Source organism: Pinus tabuliformis, chromosome Q, assembly GCF_031772625.1.
Source record: "Pinus tabuliformis cultivar Carrire ecotype Pingquan chromosome Q, CPIR1, whole genome shotgun sequence".
Taxonomy (NCBI): domain Eukaryota; kingdom Viridiplantae; phylum Streptophyta; class Pinopsida; order Pinales; family Pinaceae; genus Pinus; species Pinus tabuliformis.
Window position 1 is genome coordinate 1,213,037,527 of NC_142296.1, and position 16,398 is coordinate 1,213,053,924.

The window sequence follows — 16,398 nt, forward strand, 5'->3', positions numbered from 1 at the left end:
GTTTCCGCGTATTCTCTTCCATGCTACTGCTTGTATCCTTTGACAACTAGCCTTTCTTTGTGCCTTTCAATCTTTCCCTAATTGTTGCTTTTGATCTTATAGACCCACTTCACTCTAATGACATATTTTCTTTTCGGAAGGCTCACTAACTCCCATGTGTCATTCCTTTCTATTGCTTCTATTTCTTCCTCCATTGCCACAACCCATTTTTCTTCTTTGACTGCATCTTCAAAGTGGATTGGGTCATTTGCATGACAAAATAATGCAAATAAGGAATTCAGACCTGCGCTACTATCAACTTCATCTTGCTCATAAATTTCATTTAAATTTTTGAACTTTGGTCTTCTTGTGCTTGTTGAATATGGGCTTGAAATGTCACTTGGTGTCACGCTTCGCGGTGTGCTTGGAGAAACACTTGCTTGGCTGCGCGAAACTGTCCTATTATTTGTTGATGGCATTGCTTGCTACCTGCTTTGTTGCGCTTGAGTAGGAGTAGAAGGAGTCACAGTTGAGGAATTACTTGTTGCTGTTAATTCCTCTCCGTTCCCATGTGGTATGCATGCTTTGAAATTGACTGTCTTTTCTAAACTTCCATCCAAAGCTTCCTCTTCTATGAACTGCACATCTCTGTTGATTATGATTTTCTTGGTTAATGGATTGTAGAGTTTGTATGCCTTGGATTCATCACTGTATTTAGCAAATATGCATTTCTCTCCCTTGTTGTCCAACTTCTTTCTCAACTTATCCAGGACATGTGCATAAGCCACACATCCAAAAACTCTCATGTGAGTGATAGTATGATTTCTTCCACTCTATGCTTCTTCAGGAACTATGTTCTAGACTCTTTTGCTTGGACATCTATTCAAGATATATGCTACACAAGCAACAGCGTCAGCCCAATAGTCATTTGGAAAATGCTTTGCCTTCAACATACTCCTTACCATCTCCATAATAGTCCTATTCTTCCTTTCTGCCATACCATTTTTCTAAGGTGTATACCTTGTTGTAAACTGCTTGTGAATTCCATGCTCCCTGCAAAATCAAAGGAATTCATTTGAGATATATTTGCCACCTCTGTCAGTCTTGAGGACTTTGATGTATTATTCGCTTTGCTTCTCAACAAGAACCTTGTATTGGCGAAAGCGCTTAAACACTTCACCTCTGTGTTTTAGGAGAAAGACCCATGTCTTCTTTGTGTAGTCATCTATGAAGGTCAATACATAGGGACTGCCACCAATTGATGGTGTCTGCATTGGTCCACATAAATCTGAGTGGACAATCTCTAAAGGTGCCTTTGCCCTCACTGACTTTCCTGCTGGAAATGTCTCTCTATGTTGCTTGCCCAAAATACATCCTTCACATATGTTGTCTGGTTTTTCTATGAGTGGTAAACCCCTCATCATGTCTTTCCTATGCAGCAAATTCAAACCTCCAAAGTTTAGATGTCCAAATCTCAAATGCTATAACTAGTTTTTATCTTTTACCTCTGCTTGAAGGTTTACTTGTGTGACAGCTGCCTCTTCTTCCATCCTCTTGTGAGTTTATTGATAGTTGTGCTTGTGCACCTTCTTTCAAATCTGATCTTATCTTTAGGGGAAACATTCTATTGTTTGTCATTTGAACCTTTGCAATCAGTTGTCTGCTTGGAGGCCTATCCAAAATTGTGCACACATCATTTTTGAAGAAGACATTGTAGCCTTTTTGCATGAGTTGTCCAACGCTCATGAGATTATGTTTTAGACCGGGGACAAAGTAAACATATGAGATGTATTTCTTCTCCCCCTTCTTTGTTAGGATATTAACTTTTCATTTTCCCATGAGAGAGACTTTGCTATCAGTCCCTAATGTCACTTCAGATTTCACACTTTCATCTAGATTGGAAAGCATTTCTATGTTTCCTGACATGTGGTTGCTACACCCTAAATCTAGATACCATATATCACTCTGTTTTTCTTGTGCTACATTACAAGCTAAAAACATGCTATCATGGTTCTGATTTTCTCTTGTGCAATTTACACTTGATTTATTACTAATTTCATATTGCTTCTTTCTACATTCATTTTCATAATAACCATACTTCTTACAGTAATGACATTGGACTTGAGATTTGTCATACCTTTGACCTTGTGCTTGATTTTGGCTTGGGCCTTGACTTGGATTTTGATTGCTGCCTCTTCCATTTGAGCTTAAAGCGCTGCTTCTTCCACCTCTATGTGGGCTTCTTCCTCTTCCTCTAGCATATGATCTTCCTCTGCCTAGACCTTGACCAAATGATACTTGTGTCTTGAAGGCATGCTCCAGTGAGGAGCTTGTTGCTCTATTCAGTCTATTTTCATGAGAAATCGGTGATGCATTAAGCTCATCCACTGAGAACTGTGAGAGATCCTTTGTTTATTCTATGGCCACAACAATGGCCTCAAACCTTGCTGGCAAAATTCTCAAAACTTTCTCAACTATTCTTGTTTCTTCAAGTGTCTCAACATGAGACTTGATTTGAGTAACCAGCAGACTTACATGTGTAAAAAAAGAGTCTATATTCTCAGACCCTTTCATACAAAGTGTTTCAAAATCTCTCCTTAACATTTGCAACTTTGTTGTCTTGACTTTTGCCATGCGTTGGTAGGTTGTCTGCAGGGTGTCCCGTGCTTGCTTGGACTTCGTTGTTGCTGCAACCCTTGGGAAAATACTTTCATGAACTGCTTGGAAAATATAAACAGGGCTTTTGAATCCTTCTTCCTGTTGTCCCTTAACAAATCCTTTTTTGGTTGAGATAAGGCATTGTATGTTGCTGCATCTACTGGTTCTTGAAACCCATTTTCCACCAAATCCCAAATGTTTTGAGAAGAAAATAGGGCCTTCATTGTAATAGCCCAATAATCATAATTTTATTAAACTGAGGTCTTTGAGGATTAGTCAAGCTTGTGCTTGATGTTTCCATTTTTTAGCATAAAAAAGCTTTCTACCTGCTGGTACACATGCTAAAAAAACAATCCGCGTTCAAAACAATTTTCACTATTAGTAAAAACACTTTTTTTTACACTAACAGAGTTTAACCCGCTTTGATACCATGTTAAAAAATAATTAGAAAATTTTAATTTTTGCGGAGGGGTAGAGAGTTATGATTTTCGCGAAGCTACTTTCATGTAGCTAGCGTCGCCCATCGCGGAGTCGATTTCTCCCTCTAATACCATGTTAAAAAATATTTAGAAAATTTTAATTTTCGTGGAGGGGTAGAGAGTTATGATTTTCGCGAAGCTACTTTCATGCAGCGAGCTTCGCGCACCGCGGAGCCGATTTCTCGCAACTACCTTCCCGCACCGCAAACCTATTTCACGACTTGGATTTCGCGAACTTGGATTTCGTGAAGCTATTAAATAGACTCAAAGATAAACAACATAAGGTTGGCACAATACAATAAAAACTTAGTATTGAATTCTAAAACATGAAAATACATTCACATAATGCTGCCACTCATTCACCAAGTAAAAACTAAGGTTTATACTAATTTACATTCACGCAAAGTAACACAGTAAAACACAGTAACTGTTGTATTCACGCGCCCACCAAAATTTGCTCCACTATTTTCTCCCCCGAGACTTACGCACTCTTTCTCTCTTACTCTTACTCTAACTTTTTACAAAATGACTTTTACATTCATATATAACTCAATATACAATTTTACATTTAATTCATGACAGAGCGAAATTAATATGATGTTGTTGTTGGCAGGAGTTTTTGGAGTGTGGGCAATATTTGCTGAATAAATGCTTGCCCATATCTATTTTTTTTCTATGTAAAACTGAATCTATTAATGAAAACATAATGTACAGTGAGGCCCCGGCCTCTGCGGGTCTAGGTCAACCATATGAACAATTTAAACAACAAGACTTAAAATCGAGACTACCCCCGGAGGGGAAACCAGTCCGAAAACGAGATAAAGTGAGGTACCTTCTGCCCACGCAGGGGCTATAGTTCCAGAAATTAAAATTTACTGCCATGGTGAAATTCAAAATTCACTGCCAAAATCAACCACTGTTAAAGATAAAAAATGCAAAAAACTTAGAAGACCGAGCTTGACACGTGACCTGTGGCATGTAGATGCTAGGTGTCTTAGGATGATGGCTTCTCTTCCACGATCGGACACCCATAGTCTTCTAAATCTATATCCTCTGCTTGCTTGCCACCCGTGGTGTCCTGTGGCTCTCTGTCATCAACCTAAACGCCTTTGGCTTTGCTGGTGGCATTGCCTCCCAACGTCTTTGAGCTGCTTATGGACAGATAATCCTTGGCTTTCTGCGGATGGCTTGAGCTCGGCTCCCTCTGAACATTTTTGTGCGGCTGAGGAACCTGGTTCTTAGCAGGGTTGTAGGTTGGAACAATGCATGAGCCAACTTCCTCCCTAAAATCCACTGAGACGGTGGCAATGACAACCGGACAGTCCATGGAGCAAGAAAAACAGAATTGAGCGTACTGGGTAGTAGCAGTAAGATTGGTTGACTGGGTGGCTCCGTCACTCCGACGAACCTCACAGGGGCAAGCTCGTCCTCTTCCACTACGCGTATCCGGATATCTACCATGGAAGCGGGAAGAGGAAGCACTGGGTGGTGGGGAGGACGAAGCGGAGGGAGGCAGCGAAGAGGGGCGGATGGCGCTACCACGGCTACCACCACGCCTACATCTCATACGATGACGTTGATGCATATTGCTCTGAGTGGGATGCTACAGCAAGAAGGGAGCCAAAGTGGCAGGAAGCGGGGCGAGAGCAGCAGAGTTGATACTAAAAAGAACAGGGGAAGTCAAGTCCTGGACAGGGCAGGGGCCGAGGCCTCAATTTGTAGGTTGCAGTGTATAGACTGGGAGAAGTGATAGACATTGCCCAGGTCGACGTAGCAGAGCAATCTGTAACGCCTTCCTGTTGCGGTTCGAGAGCTTGGCTCTGCTGTGGCGGGTTGGCAAGAGCAGTTTAGAGGCAGAATGAATGACTGAAGAGGGTTTGGCTCCATGATTTATTGCTTGCAGGGGAAGTCTCGATCCGCACAGTGGAATAATGGTGGCGGCCGAGGGGCAAAGTTTTGCCTTAAATTCCCACAGGGGAAGGAATGGACTTCCATGTGATGCGGCCATTTGCCAGGCCGGCGTCGTATCCGCCTTGAATGCTCATCTACCACCCGCATCCGGGGGTGTTGCATCATTTTGCACCAGTGTGTTATATTCCTGTTGGTGTTTGGCATCTTTTATTATATCCAGCAAGCCTGTGTATAGAGTTCGATCACTGTTCACCCCTAAATTGGCTAAGAGGTCGGCCACTTTGTTGTCGTCTCTCTTGATGTGTTTGAAGGTGATTGCTCTATTGGTTGCAAGCCAATGCTCAATGTGTTGTAAACAAGCTGCGAGTCTCCAGCTACAGGACAACTTATGTACTGGAGTTCCCTGAAGAATTTGATTGGCCATATTGATGAGGATTTGTGAGTCTCCTTCGATTATTAGGGGAAAGTAGCCATGCTGTTGAGCGAGGTGGAGACCTTGCCACAATCCTTCCAGTTCCGCAGAGTTATTCGTGTCCCATCCTGATGTGCCTAGGAAGAGTAGCAAAGGTTTGCCATAATGATCCCTGAAAATTCCGCCATGTCCGGCCTGGCCTGGATTGCCTTTAGAAGCGCCGTCAAAGTTTAATTGGGTGAATCCTGGAGGCGGAGGATACCATTTACTGGAAGAGTGGTGGGATGGGACAGATCTACTAGGATGTTCTTGAGTCTGGATGAGCCCGAGGTTCCAATTCTTCCAGATGGTCCATTCTTGCGGATCGGAGGGAAAGTCATCATCGCTCCAAGATTGGAGCGCTAGAGTTTCCTGAAGGTTACTGCACAGATTGCTCCATATGATCTCTATGGGGGTGGTTTGATTCCTGAAGATATGCCGATTCCTTTCCTTCCAAATTGTCCAGATGAGGAGGCCTGGAACGATTCTCCATAAGGAATTAAGCAGGGGACTTTTGTACAGATTTTTAGCCCAGTGACGAATGGTTTGGGTGATGTCTTCTTTAACTCTACCATCTTTTTGGCATCTGAAATTGTTTTTTCCCAAAGTTTGTTTGCCAGGTAATAGGAATCCATGAGACGCTAAATAGTTTTTTCCTATTGTTTGCAGTTGGGGCATCTCGAGGGGCCAAATTTTTTTCTTTTCCTTAAGTTGTCCCAAGTGAAGATTCTTTTATGACATAACAACCATAGAAAGGTGGAGACATTGGGCCATATATTAGGAGACCACACTTTGTCCCAGAGAGGGTCTTTGTTATTCTGAGTATCAATCATAAGGTTGTATGCCTCTTGTGTGGTGAAAGTTCCACGTGGTGTGTAACCCCAACATAGGATATCCTTTTCTTCAGAGAATCTGATTCTCCTATTGGTTAGCTCTGTGTCCAACTCTCTGATTCTCCTATTGGTTAGCTCTGTGCCCAACTCTTTATACATTATCTCTGTGGCGTGCCTGATGATGTGCTCTGCTTTTTGCCATTGTCTATATCCCTGATATTGCCCATATCTATTTACCGAAGTACATTTACTACTTTAAATTTTTTGCTGCGTTTCAGAATGGTTCACGTCTAGCTTCCTTCAATCTTCAAAACAGAGACCAACCTGCAAAAATATGTTTGACAAATATGGCTACTGTCAAGCTGTTTATTTAGTGGTTGAAATTATTATTTCCAACAAATTTGATGAAAACTCGGTGGTTTGTATGTTGGCTATTTTGAATGGTTTGTGAAGAAAAATTCCCCAGAAATTGGTAGGCAAAGAAGGCAAATTCGTTTTCCTAATTTGGAAGGTGAGCATGAAAAATGCCATTTGAATTTTTAAATAAGAAAAGGTTGCATAGTTTGCTGAATTTCTACATGACAAAAAGTAATATCAGTGTTCTAGCATCCATCCACATGAGAGACATACAATAAGTCTTTGGCGACTCTAGTACAGTTTCTCTCTAAGCTTATGCTTCCTAAACAAATTGTGAATATTTATGTTATGACATGCTAAGCCAGGAATCCAACACAATCAAACCGTGTAGGGATTGATTAATATTCATGCTCCAGCACCACACAAATTGAACAATATTTCGCTCGAAGTCTGATCGTATTGGATAACACTTTCATAGATTGAGGTGATTTTAATAGGATAAATATTTTTATTTACATCTTGGAGAGATCCAGTAGGAGATATTAGGATGTAACGAAGTCACAATTGGGTATTTTTGATATTTGTAATTTTTTTTGTTTTCTAGCTAAGAATCCTATAAACACCGATCTCGTTTCCAAGGTAATTAAATTATTTCATCCATTTCATTGACTGAAAAGTTTACAAAACCTGCAATTCCTTCATGCCATAATATATATTATTGCATTTTCTGTCAAAGGCATTGAAATCAGACAGCCCAGATAACCCGAGATCAAATCCCGGGCCCAGCAAAATAATAAAAGCCATGTCGATTCCGGGGGCATTGGGGGAAACAGTTGGGGAAGAGACTGTGCAGCAGCTCACTCCACATGACCAGTGGGAATGGAACTCGCGACACCACTGGAAGCACTGGCACGGTCTGTGGACCATGTGGAAGCCTACTGAGGGCCCTGATATTGTGAAAACCTACAAGTCCGTGAGATCCCTGTGGCCTGTGGACGAAGAGCGCGTGCATCTGTATCACAGGAATCAGTGGTATGAAACCACTGGGGAAGGGCCCGATATCAACTGGGAGAGCGGGCCATGGGCCATGTATGAATTCAAGCACAGTCTGCAAGACGGTATATGGCATCCCAATTCTCTTGACCACAGAATTATTCAGTTCCCCATTGGTGATCTCGGCTGGGTGCAGCTGGCATTGAAGCCCAATGACCCCAAGTCTGTGGTCTTCAACGAGCTCCATTTCATGCCATGTGAGTTGAATGAAGACTTTAACAGAGGAGAAAAGCCCTTCCGGAGGTGCGATGTTCAATACCTGTTTCTTTTCTACGAGGTCACTCCAGAAATCGATTTTCCGGGCCACCTTGGCAACCCAGGGCGGGGCTTGAATCGTGAACCTGTTGAGCACATATGTTGAGAGCGGTTTCTCATGGAAGTACCTGTATCTTGAGATAATAGCTCTCAATCACACAGATATGACACTTGGGAACTGAACCAAACTCTTGAAAACACTTGTTGCGGTGTGGTTTTCTTATATAGAGTTCTGCCCTGGAATGAAATTAAACGACATATCATGGAATTCTCTGGAATGAAAGGCAGAGAACCATCCAAAAACGGTGGTCTACCCACATTTCTTGGCTCCTCATTTCCTGAACTTTTTGATGGATCACCTAGGCCCAGATCGATTGCCCGTCCTGCACGAGAAATCAACGGCGCACTTTGTAATTGAAAATTGGTGGTTCTCGTACTCTCATGGATCAGTGACACGTGTCTCAATTAATTGCCGTGAGAATCTCTATCTCGTCCTACGAAATCGGCCTACAGTTAATGTGTCTTAAGGTAATTCGCTGTGGGGGGATGATTAGGTAACTGTAGCTGCAGTCAAGTACGTTGGCAGAGTACAATGTCATGATGACTGAATAAGAGAGGCCCTGACACAACTAATCACCAACCAATCACTTTTAAAAAATATAAATTTAAAATAATTTAGTAAAATAATTATAAATTTAAAATAAATTAATTTTAGATACAAAATTAATATTACACATTTCATTTTAATTTTTGTCAAATTAAAATAAATTGACAGTAAACTGCTGGGGCAGGCTTATCCAAGGACATCCCACAGCATATGTATGGCTGTAGTTAAATGGAGGTTGTGTAGGTAAAATTCGAAAGGGTTTTATTGGCAATTTTTAGGTTTGTGAGAGATTTTTCGTCGAAAATTACATGGAATATCATTTGTTGACGCGTTTCGAACTAATTAGTGTGGTTCATCATCACGATGAACCACACTAGTTGGTTCGAAACGCCTCAACAAATGGTATTCCATGTGATTTAACTTGATATAGATCACAAAAACCTGAACTCTATAATTTCCTTGACATGTGATTTTCGTTGAAAATTCTCTCACAAACTTGATATAGATCACAAAAACCTGAACTCTATAATTTTCAGATTGTCAAGATAAAATCTACGTCGAAGACAGAGAGACAGATAGACAGTCAGTTTCTACTGCGTATCTTCACACTATCGGGAAGATTATGAAAAGGAAGGCGTTAGAGGCCGTACTCGTTTTATCACTGGAAATCTAACAAAGCAAAACTATAATTTAATAATATAATTTTCTGCCAACATATAACATATATTAACTGAGGGAATAATATCGGTAATCTACTTAATATAACGATGGCTCTGGTTAAAAGAATATTATGGGTGTAAAATTTAAGAGGGTTTTACTTGAAATTTTATAGTTTTTGTTAAAAGATTATTTCGTTTATAAGTTAGATTACGGTAAATTAAATTAATTTTTTTTATTAATATTATAAATAGTTAATTTTTTATTAATATTATATATATTAATTAAAAGATATAAATTTTTTAATTATTAGATAATTTAGGTGATTTTAAATTTTAGATGTTTTAATTATTATTAATTTTTTTAATTTTTAATACAAACTTTATTTTTATTTAAATGCTGGTAATGAATATAACAATAATGATAACATTACTAACTTTTTCTCTCTCTGGATCTAGTGGAGTTGACAAATGAAATTTAGTTGTTTCTCAGTGAAATTGTCCGGTCCAATATAGTTGTTTCCTAGTCAAATATAGCCCTTGGAAGATCTGCTTTCCTTATGGTCCAATATAGTTGTTTCCTAGTCAAATATAGTTGTTGGAAGATCTGCATTTAACCTATAGCCATGATCTGGTTCTTCAACTTGTCCTGACAATGAACCACACTGGTTGGTTATAGCCATGATCTGGTTCTTCAACTTGTCCTGACAATGAACCACATTCGTTGGTTGGAAATGCGTAGACAAAAATATTACAATGTGATTTCTGCCAAAATATTTCTCATTAAACTTGATATGGATCACAGAAGCTTAAATTCAACTATATAAATGATTTAAGTGTTTTGAAAAATTTAAGACAATTGAATTAGTCTAAATCTAATTGTACTATGATTTCCAGTTTTTGGGGCATATTTTGTAGTGAAAATTTCCCAAAATCCAGTAGAAATTTGTTGAAATCACACGTTTTATATGCGAACTCTACACAAGCTCATTACCACATGGATTTTTGAGGGTGCTAAATCAATATATACATTCAAAAATTGAATTTAAACAAAAAAAAAAAAAAAAACTAACCAAAAATTATTTTGCCAGATTCTAACTCAAAAAACTCCAAAACTTTAAATAATTAAACAACCCCATTAAATTCTCTAATACAATTTTAAACCCCGTGTGTATATATATATATATATATATATACACATAACATCTAATAACTAAATGAATAACATCAATAAAGTAATTAATATAAATTCACCATAATCCACACTTAAATTTTTTCACCAAACTCACCTAAACAGTGGATTTTAGACTTTTGTAATCCATATTGATTTTGATCAATTCTTTTGGTTTAATCACATTATGAGTTTTTGATCGACTTTTGGAACCATCTAATATGGTCCATCCTGATGACAAAGGTGAGGATGAACCACATTATATATATGCATGCAAACACATAACATCTAATAACTAAGTGAATTAATATAAATTCACCATAATTCACACTTACAATTTTTTCACCAAACTCATTTAAATAACGCTTGATTTTAGACTTTTGTAATCCATATTGATTTTGATAAATTCTTTTGGTTTAATCACATCATGAGTTTTTTGTGACTTTTGGAATCATCTATGGTTCGAAACTTTCAAAAACACTCATAATGTGATTAATCCAATTTTTTTTTTTTTTTTTATCAAAATCATCGAAACTTTCAAAAACACTCATAATGTGATTAATCCAATTTTTTTTTTTTTTTTATCAAAATCATCGAAATAACTTAAGATAAACTCTGCTTGATTCACACTTCAACCTTCTTCAGATTTATGCTAATATTAACACGTATTTATCTTAATAGTTAAAAGCAATCAATGGACACCCAGACTGCGGAGCACTGTATCATAGGATATATGTGGTGCATCTAAAATTCTCCAATAAGGCAGGCTTATCCAAGGACATCCTGCAGCATAACGATGGCTGTATTTAAAAGAGCATTCTGGTTGTAAAATGCGAGAGGGTTCCACTGGAAATTTTCAGGCTATCAAGATGAGCTCCGTGGAAAGTTTCTGTATTTATAAACTGCGTGTCCTCTGCCGAGACAGACAGACAGTTTCTTAGTCTTCCAGCCCATATGCCTCAATCGGAGGAAGGCGGAGTTGCTGCTGTGGAAAGTATCGTCAACACATTTGTGATATTACTTATACTACCGATGTTAAGGTTAGTTATGATCTTTAATGAGTGAGCTTCTTTTTGGCCATCTTAATTGTCTTAAGATTTGCTAAGATAATTATCGGCAAATGTTTGAAGTAAAATTTCCTATTAATGAAATGAAATTATAATTTTGTTTATTTAAAAAATATTTTAAAAATTAAATTTATTAAATTATCAATATATTTTATTAATAATGTTAAGTATTAATTAAATGATATAAAATATTTTAATTGAAAATTTTGATTGTATGTTAATTAATTAATTAATTATTAAAATATTAGTAATTTAATTATTTTGCAAAACAATTTATTCATATTTGTTTACTTATTAGATATTTTAGTTAATCTTAAATGTTATAGGTTTAAAATATATTTTTGAAAAAGTAAATGAATTTTTTTTTTTGTAAGCTTAGGTGGGACCTTCTCATTTTCGAGTTTTTACATGTCCGTTATTCACCCCATTTCCAAGGAGGGTAGCACAAGAATCGAACCCAAGATATCCGGTTCGGTGAGACTTCATTTCCACGACCATTGCCACTTGAGCTACCCCATGCGGACGAATAAGTAAATGAATTAATTGCTTTGAATTAGTGGCAATTTAATTGTTACAAGTTTGGGTGGTTTTTGGGGCATATTTTTTCATCAAATTTTCCTAAAATCTAGTAAAAATTTGTTGAAATGATAAGTTTGATATGTGAACTCTACACAATCTCACATCTCAAAAATTTTGAGTGTGCTAAATCCATTTATGCATTCAAAGAAAACAAAAAAATATAATATGACCAAAAACCATTTTGCCAAATTTCAATTAAATAAAAGAAAATCTCAAATAAATTAATCATGTCATTAAATTTAAAAAAAAACAAACTTTAAAATAATAATTATTATTATTATTTTTAATTAAAAACTTACGTACATATTATTCAATTACCAATATAATAATGTTATTAGTAAGTTAAAAAGGGAGGGGCTAGTTCCCAAGCAAAAGCGTTATAGGGCCCTCTTTTTATTACATTATATACATATCAGACAAGCTGATAACTGTCACATCGAAACCATCATATCAACCAGAATATTCGCCATCTATCACATCAGCTGGAATAATCGCCATGGAACATTCGCCATCTATCACATCAGCTGGAATAATCGCCATGGAACAGCAAATCCCTAAGAATTTCACAATCAAACATGCTTTAATCAATATATTAATAATGGAAGTTACTTAAATAAGTGAACTCTCTCAATTTTTTAAATGAATCTGTCTCTTCACTGATTTAAAATTTCATACTAAATTTTTGGCTATCTTAAATGTCTTAAGGTGAAGTAAGATAATTATCAGCCCATTTTTGAAGTAAAATATTCGTTATAGTATTAAAAAAAATGTTATTAAATAAAATTTTTATTTATTAGAGTAGTTTAATGGTAAATAAAATATTTTTTTTCAAAACATAATTTTTTATTAATTTTAATCCAAATTTTATAGAGATTTTTAAATCTTGAGTTTAAATTACTTAATATGTAAAATTTGAGTTCCAACATTTTTTATGGTGTTAATTCTATTTATGCATTCAAAAATTTATTTTAGACAATAAAAAATCACAATGTTACTTGAGATTGTATGGTAGATTTAAGTGAGAAGCCCATTTCATTTATAAATTAGGCTACACATATTTTATTAATATTATAGATAGTTAATTGTTTTATTATTAGCAATTGCGCCAAATGTTGCAAAGGAAACGTCATAAGACATAAATTGGAGAAGAATCCCACCATATAAAACAACATTCAAAAATGGATTCTCGAGGTAACTATGTGTGTTAGCTTTGCTATACAACGGGGATTCTTTATGGTTAGAGACAAGCTTGGTCTGCTTGGTGGTGCACAAAAGGATAAAAAATGGATCCAAAACACTCCCAAAGTCTGCAAATTTGCTTAAAATCATGCCAAGGGATCCATTCATGCTGTTGAAATCTCCAATTTTTTCCAAAGGTCATCCACCAATAGAAATGGTTGGAAGAGGAGAGCCCTTGGAAGAGCGGAAATACTCTATCGGGAGGCCCAAAACACTTTAAAATCATGCAAATGCATTTCCGCAGGCTTAAACTGGGCATTGCACAACAGCCGTTAGATATGGCCCATCAACATTTCAGATCTAATCGGCGGATCGCATCGGCAAATCTCATCGGCGGAGGCAAATCGGCACAAATAGTATGTATTGAGCGATTGCGATCAACGATGCAATGTGGACCGTTGATCGCACGCGGATTGACGACCCACATCGCATCGCTATATCGCTATCGGCGGAGACCAAAGGGGTAGGGCCTTTATGTATATGTGCGCGATGCGATAACACCCAGACCCAATATGACTCACTGCTCTCGTGTATAAAATTTCAAGTCCGCTTTTCGCCTCCGATTGTGTATTTGCCTATAACTTAGTATTTCTGCCTTTTGCGCTTCTCAATAGTGTATTCCTTCATCCGTCGTTCATTCATTCAATCCAACGGTGATCGCTCCTCCCGCGCCCATAAGCTACATGCGCGATAACCAGCGGGGAAAGTGGTTTTTTGGCTGTCCCATCCGCCACGCGTCACCCTCCTATTGTGATCGCTCGGCTGTGTACGTTTACTGCCCGACCCTGATAGCGGTGCGAGGAATACTGCTTACCGCCCGTTCGCCCCTCCCCGTCGGTTAACCTCCGCATATCTTTCCTGCCCGATGACTGTCAGATCCGCCGCGTCCAGATCCGACGGCCCATAATCATTTTCGCCTCCATTTCCTCCCGACGCCTCCCGCCGATAGATCTCCACTGCCCATCCATGTGATCCAACGGCTAATGTTTATTCTTTGCCTCCATTCATTCCCCATGCAGTTTTTGTGTCTTTGACCTATTCCGTGCATCTGAAGGAAGAAGGTGGCCAGCTACCTATATCCGGCGCAGTTAATCTTCAACCACCACATTCAACAAACAGCATGGCCGAGAAGGAAAGGACCACTCTCGAGCAGTTAAAAGCATTCAATGGTTATGGGTTTCATTCATATTTCACACCACCTGCTCAGAGGAGGACTGCAGAGCACCAGTGAATGTCAAATTCATCCATTAAAGTAGCAGATCATAGCAGAGGTCCATTCCAAAGAATTAATGTGGTTGGTGGTCCATTATGACCCCTCCTCGTGTAGCATAGCAGAGTGTTTTTGTAATCAAACTCTATATATACCCAGAACACAGATGTAATCAAGGTTGATGAATGCTATTTTGATGTAAAGTTCAACTTCTGGAGACTGTAACTACTATGATACCTGCAGCGTCTCGTCTTCATTTTCAGCTAATGCAAGCTTCTTTTGCTGTTAATTGCTCACTTTCCACTTCTTCTTTGTTCCAGACTATGCATGTTATGCATTTTTAATGTGCTCTTGATGTTTAGCATTAGAGGGGCTGTCAACCCACCTCTGTGTTAGAATCTAGTATGTATTATTGAAGGTGTATGCAGGTTTCTGTTTTCTTGGTGCTAGAGAGCTGTCATCCTGTCTGTGCATTAGGAAGTAGATTTACAGACCTTTTAACTGGTTGTAGCTAGCCATCACAGAGTCCTGTGCATCTGTTGGTGTGATCAGTATTCTCCCATTTCCACTTAGTCCTCAAACTGTGAGTAATTGGTGGTCTAAATCCTTGTAGTTTGGGGGTGTTCACCCATGTCTAGGGTTAAGCATAGTAGAAGTGGTTATTTGGCTTGAATATGCATCATTCATTCCATTCATCCACCATTTTCCAAATTTTTTGTTAAGTTTGTAATGTTCCCGAGCATCTCTGATATACAACCTAGGAGAGTTTCTTGGGGTGATAACATTAATTGGCGTCGTTGCCGGGGAGAGGAGGTTGAAGCTTAGCTTCCCTGGGAAAACAACACAGTTTCAAGCTTTGATGATAGACAAGGTTTGAACATAGTTTTTGGTTGTAATCATCTATTTGGTGACTCCACTGAAGGAATACCAACCTTTGGTGACTCCACATTGAAGCTCTGGCTCAGTTTGTGAGACATACTCGAAGAAATCCACAGAAATCACCAGCTAAACTAGTGCCTGACCCTGAGAGGACTGTCAAATCGAAGAAAACATCACATAAAGGAGCATCAAGATCAGGTAAGCCCAAGAAATCTTATTTGTCTCTGCATGAGGAGTTTTTAGTTGAGAATGCACAATTTGAAGACTTAGAGCTTAGTGTTGCTAGTGAAGAAATACTTGCAGAGATTCATAAAGCTCCTTGTCCATCTAATTCCCCTTTGTGTCTCAGTCCAAAGAAATTTTCTCTTACAGTCCATAACATCCCTTTGTCTCTATCATCCATTTCATTGTTTCATACTGTTCAATCTGCCAGTGTCCTTCCACATATCCCAGTCATGGCAGGCCAACAAGCACCTACAAAGATAGAAAGAATTGTAGCTGCTAGGTATGGACCTCTGGTCTTGCCCATTCCTTTGAATGCTATTCCTACAGGAGAATATTAGAAATATATGCCCAAGTTCACTGGCACCGAGGGAGTAACAGCTGAAGAACACCTTGAGGATTTTTATAGTTATGCTGATAACTTAGATATAAGTGAAAATGATGTGTGGATGAGAGTTTTTGTCCAAAGCCTTGATGGAAAGGGCCAGAAAGTGGTTTAGAGAACTAGCCCCTAGATCTATTGCTGATATTGAAGCCTTAGATGATGCATTTTTGAAGCACTAGGGAGATAAAAAATATTTGCTATATTATCATACTGAGTTTGGTAACTTGAAGAGGGAAAATGGGGAATCATCGCCTTATTTTAATAAAAGATTTAACCGTATGTATAGTAAGATACCAGCTGAGGTAAAACCTATCGCCACCTCTGCCAAACTCACTTATGCCAATGCTTTTGACTCTGATTTCTGCCTATTGTTGAGAGAAAGAAGATGTGCCACTCTAGTTGACATG

At 38.2% G+C, this 16,398-nt stretch overlaps 1 protein-coding gene across 1 annotated transcript; it reads left to right on the forward strand.

Moving 5' to 3' along the window:
- Nucleotides 1-7,276: 7,276 nt before the first annotated feature.
- Nucleotides 7,277-8,342, forward strand: LOC149224138 (uncharacterized). The gene has a single exon (XM_089383495.1). It carries the CDS (start codon nt 7,471-7,473, stop codon nt 8,080-8,082), a length of 612 nt encoding a protein of 203 aa, XP_089239621.1. The 5' UTR covers nt 7,277-7,470; the 3' UTR covers nt 8,083-8,342.
- The last annotated feature ends 8,056 nt before the right edge of the window (nt 8,343-16,398 follow it).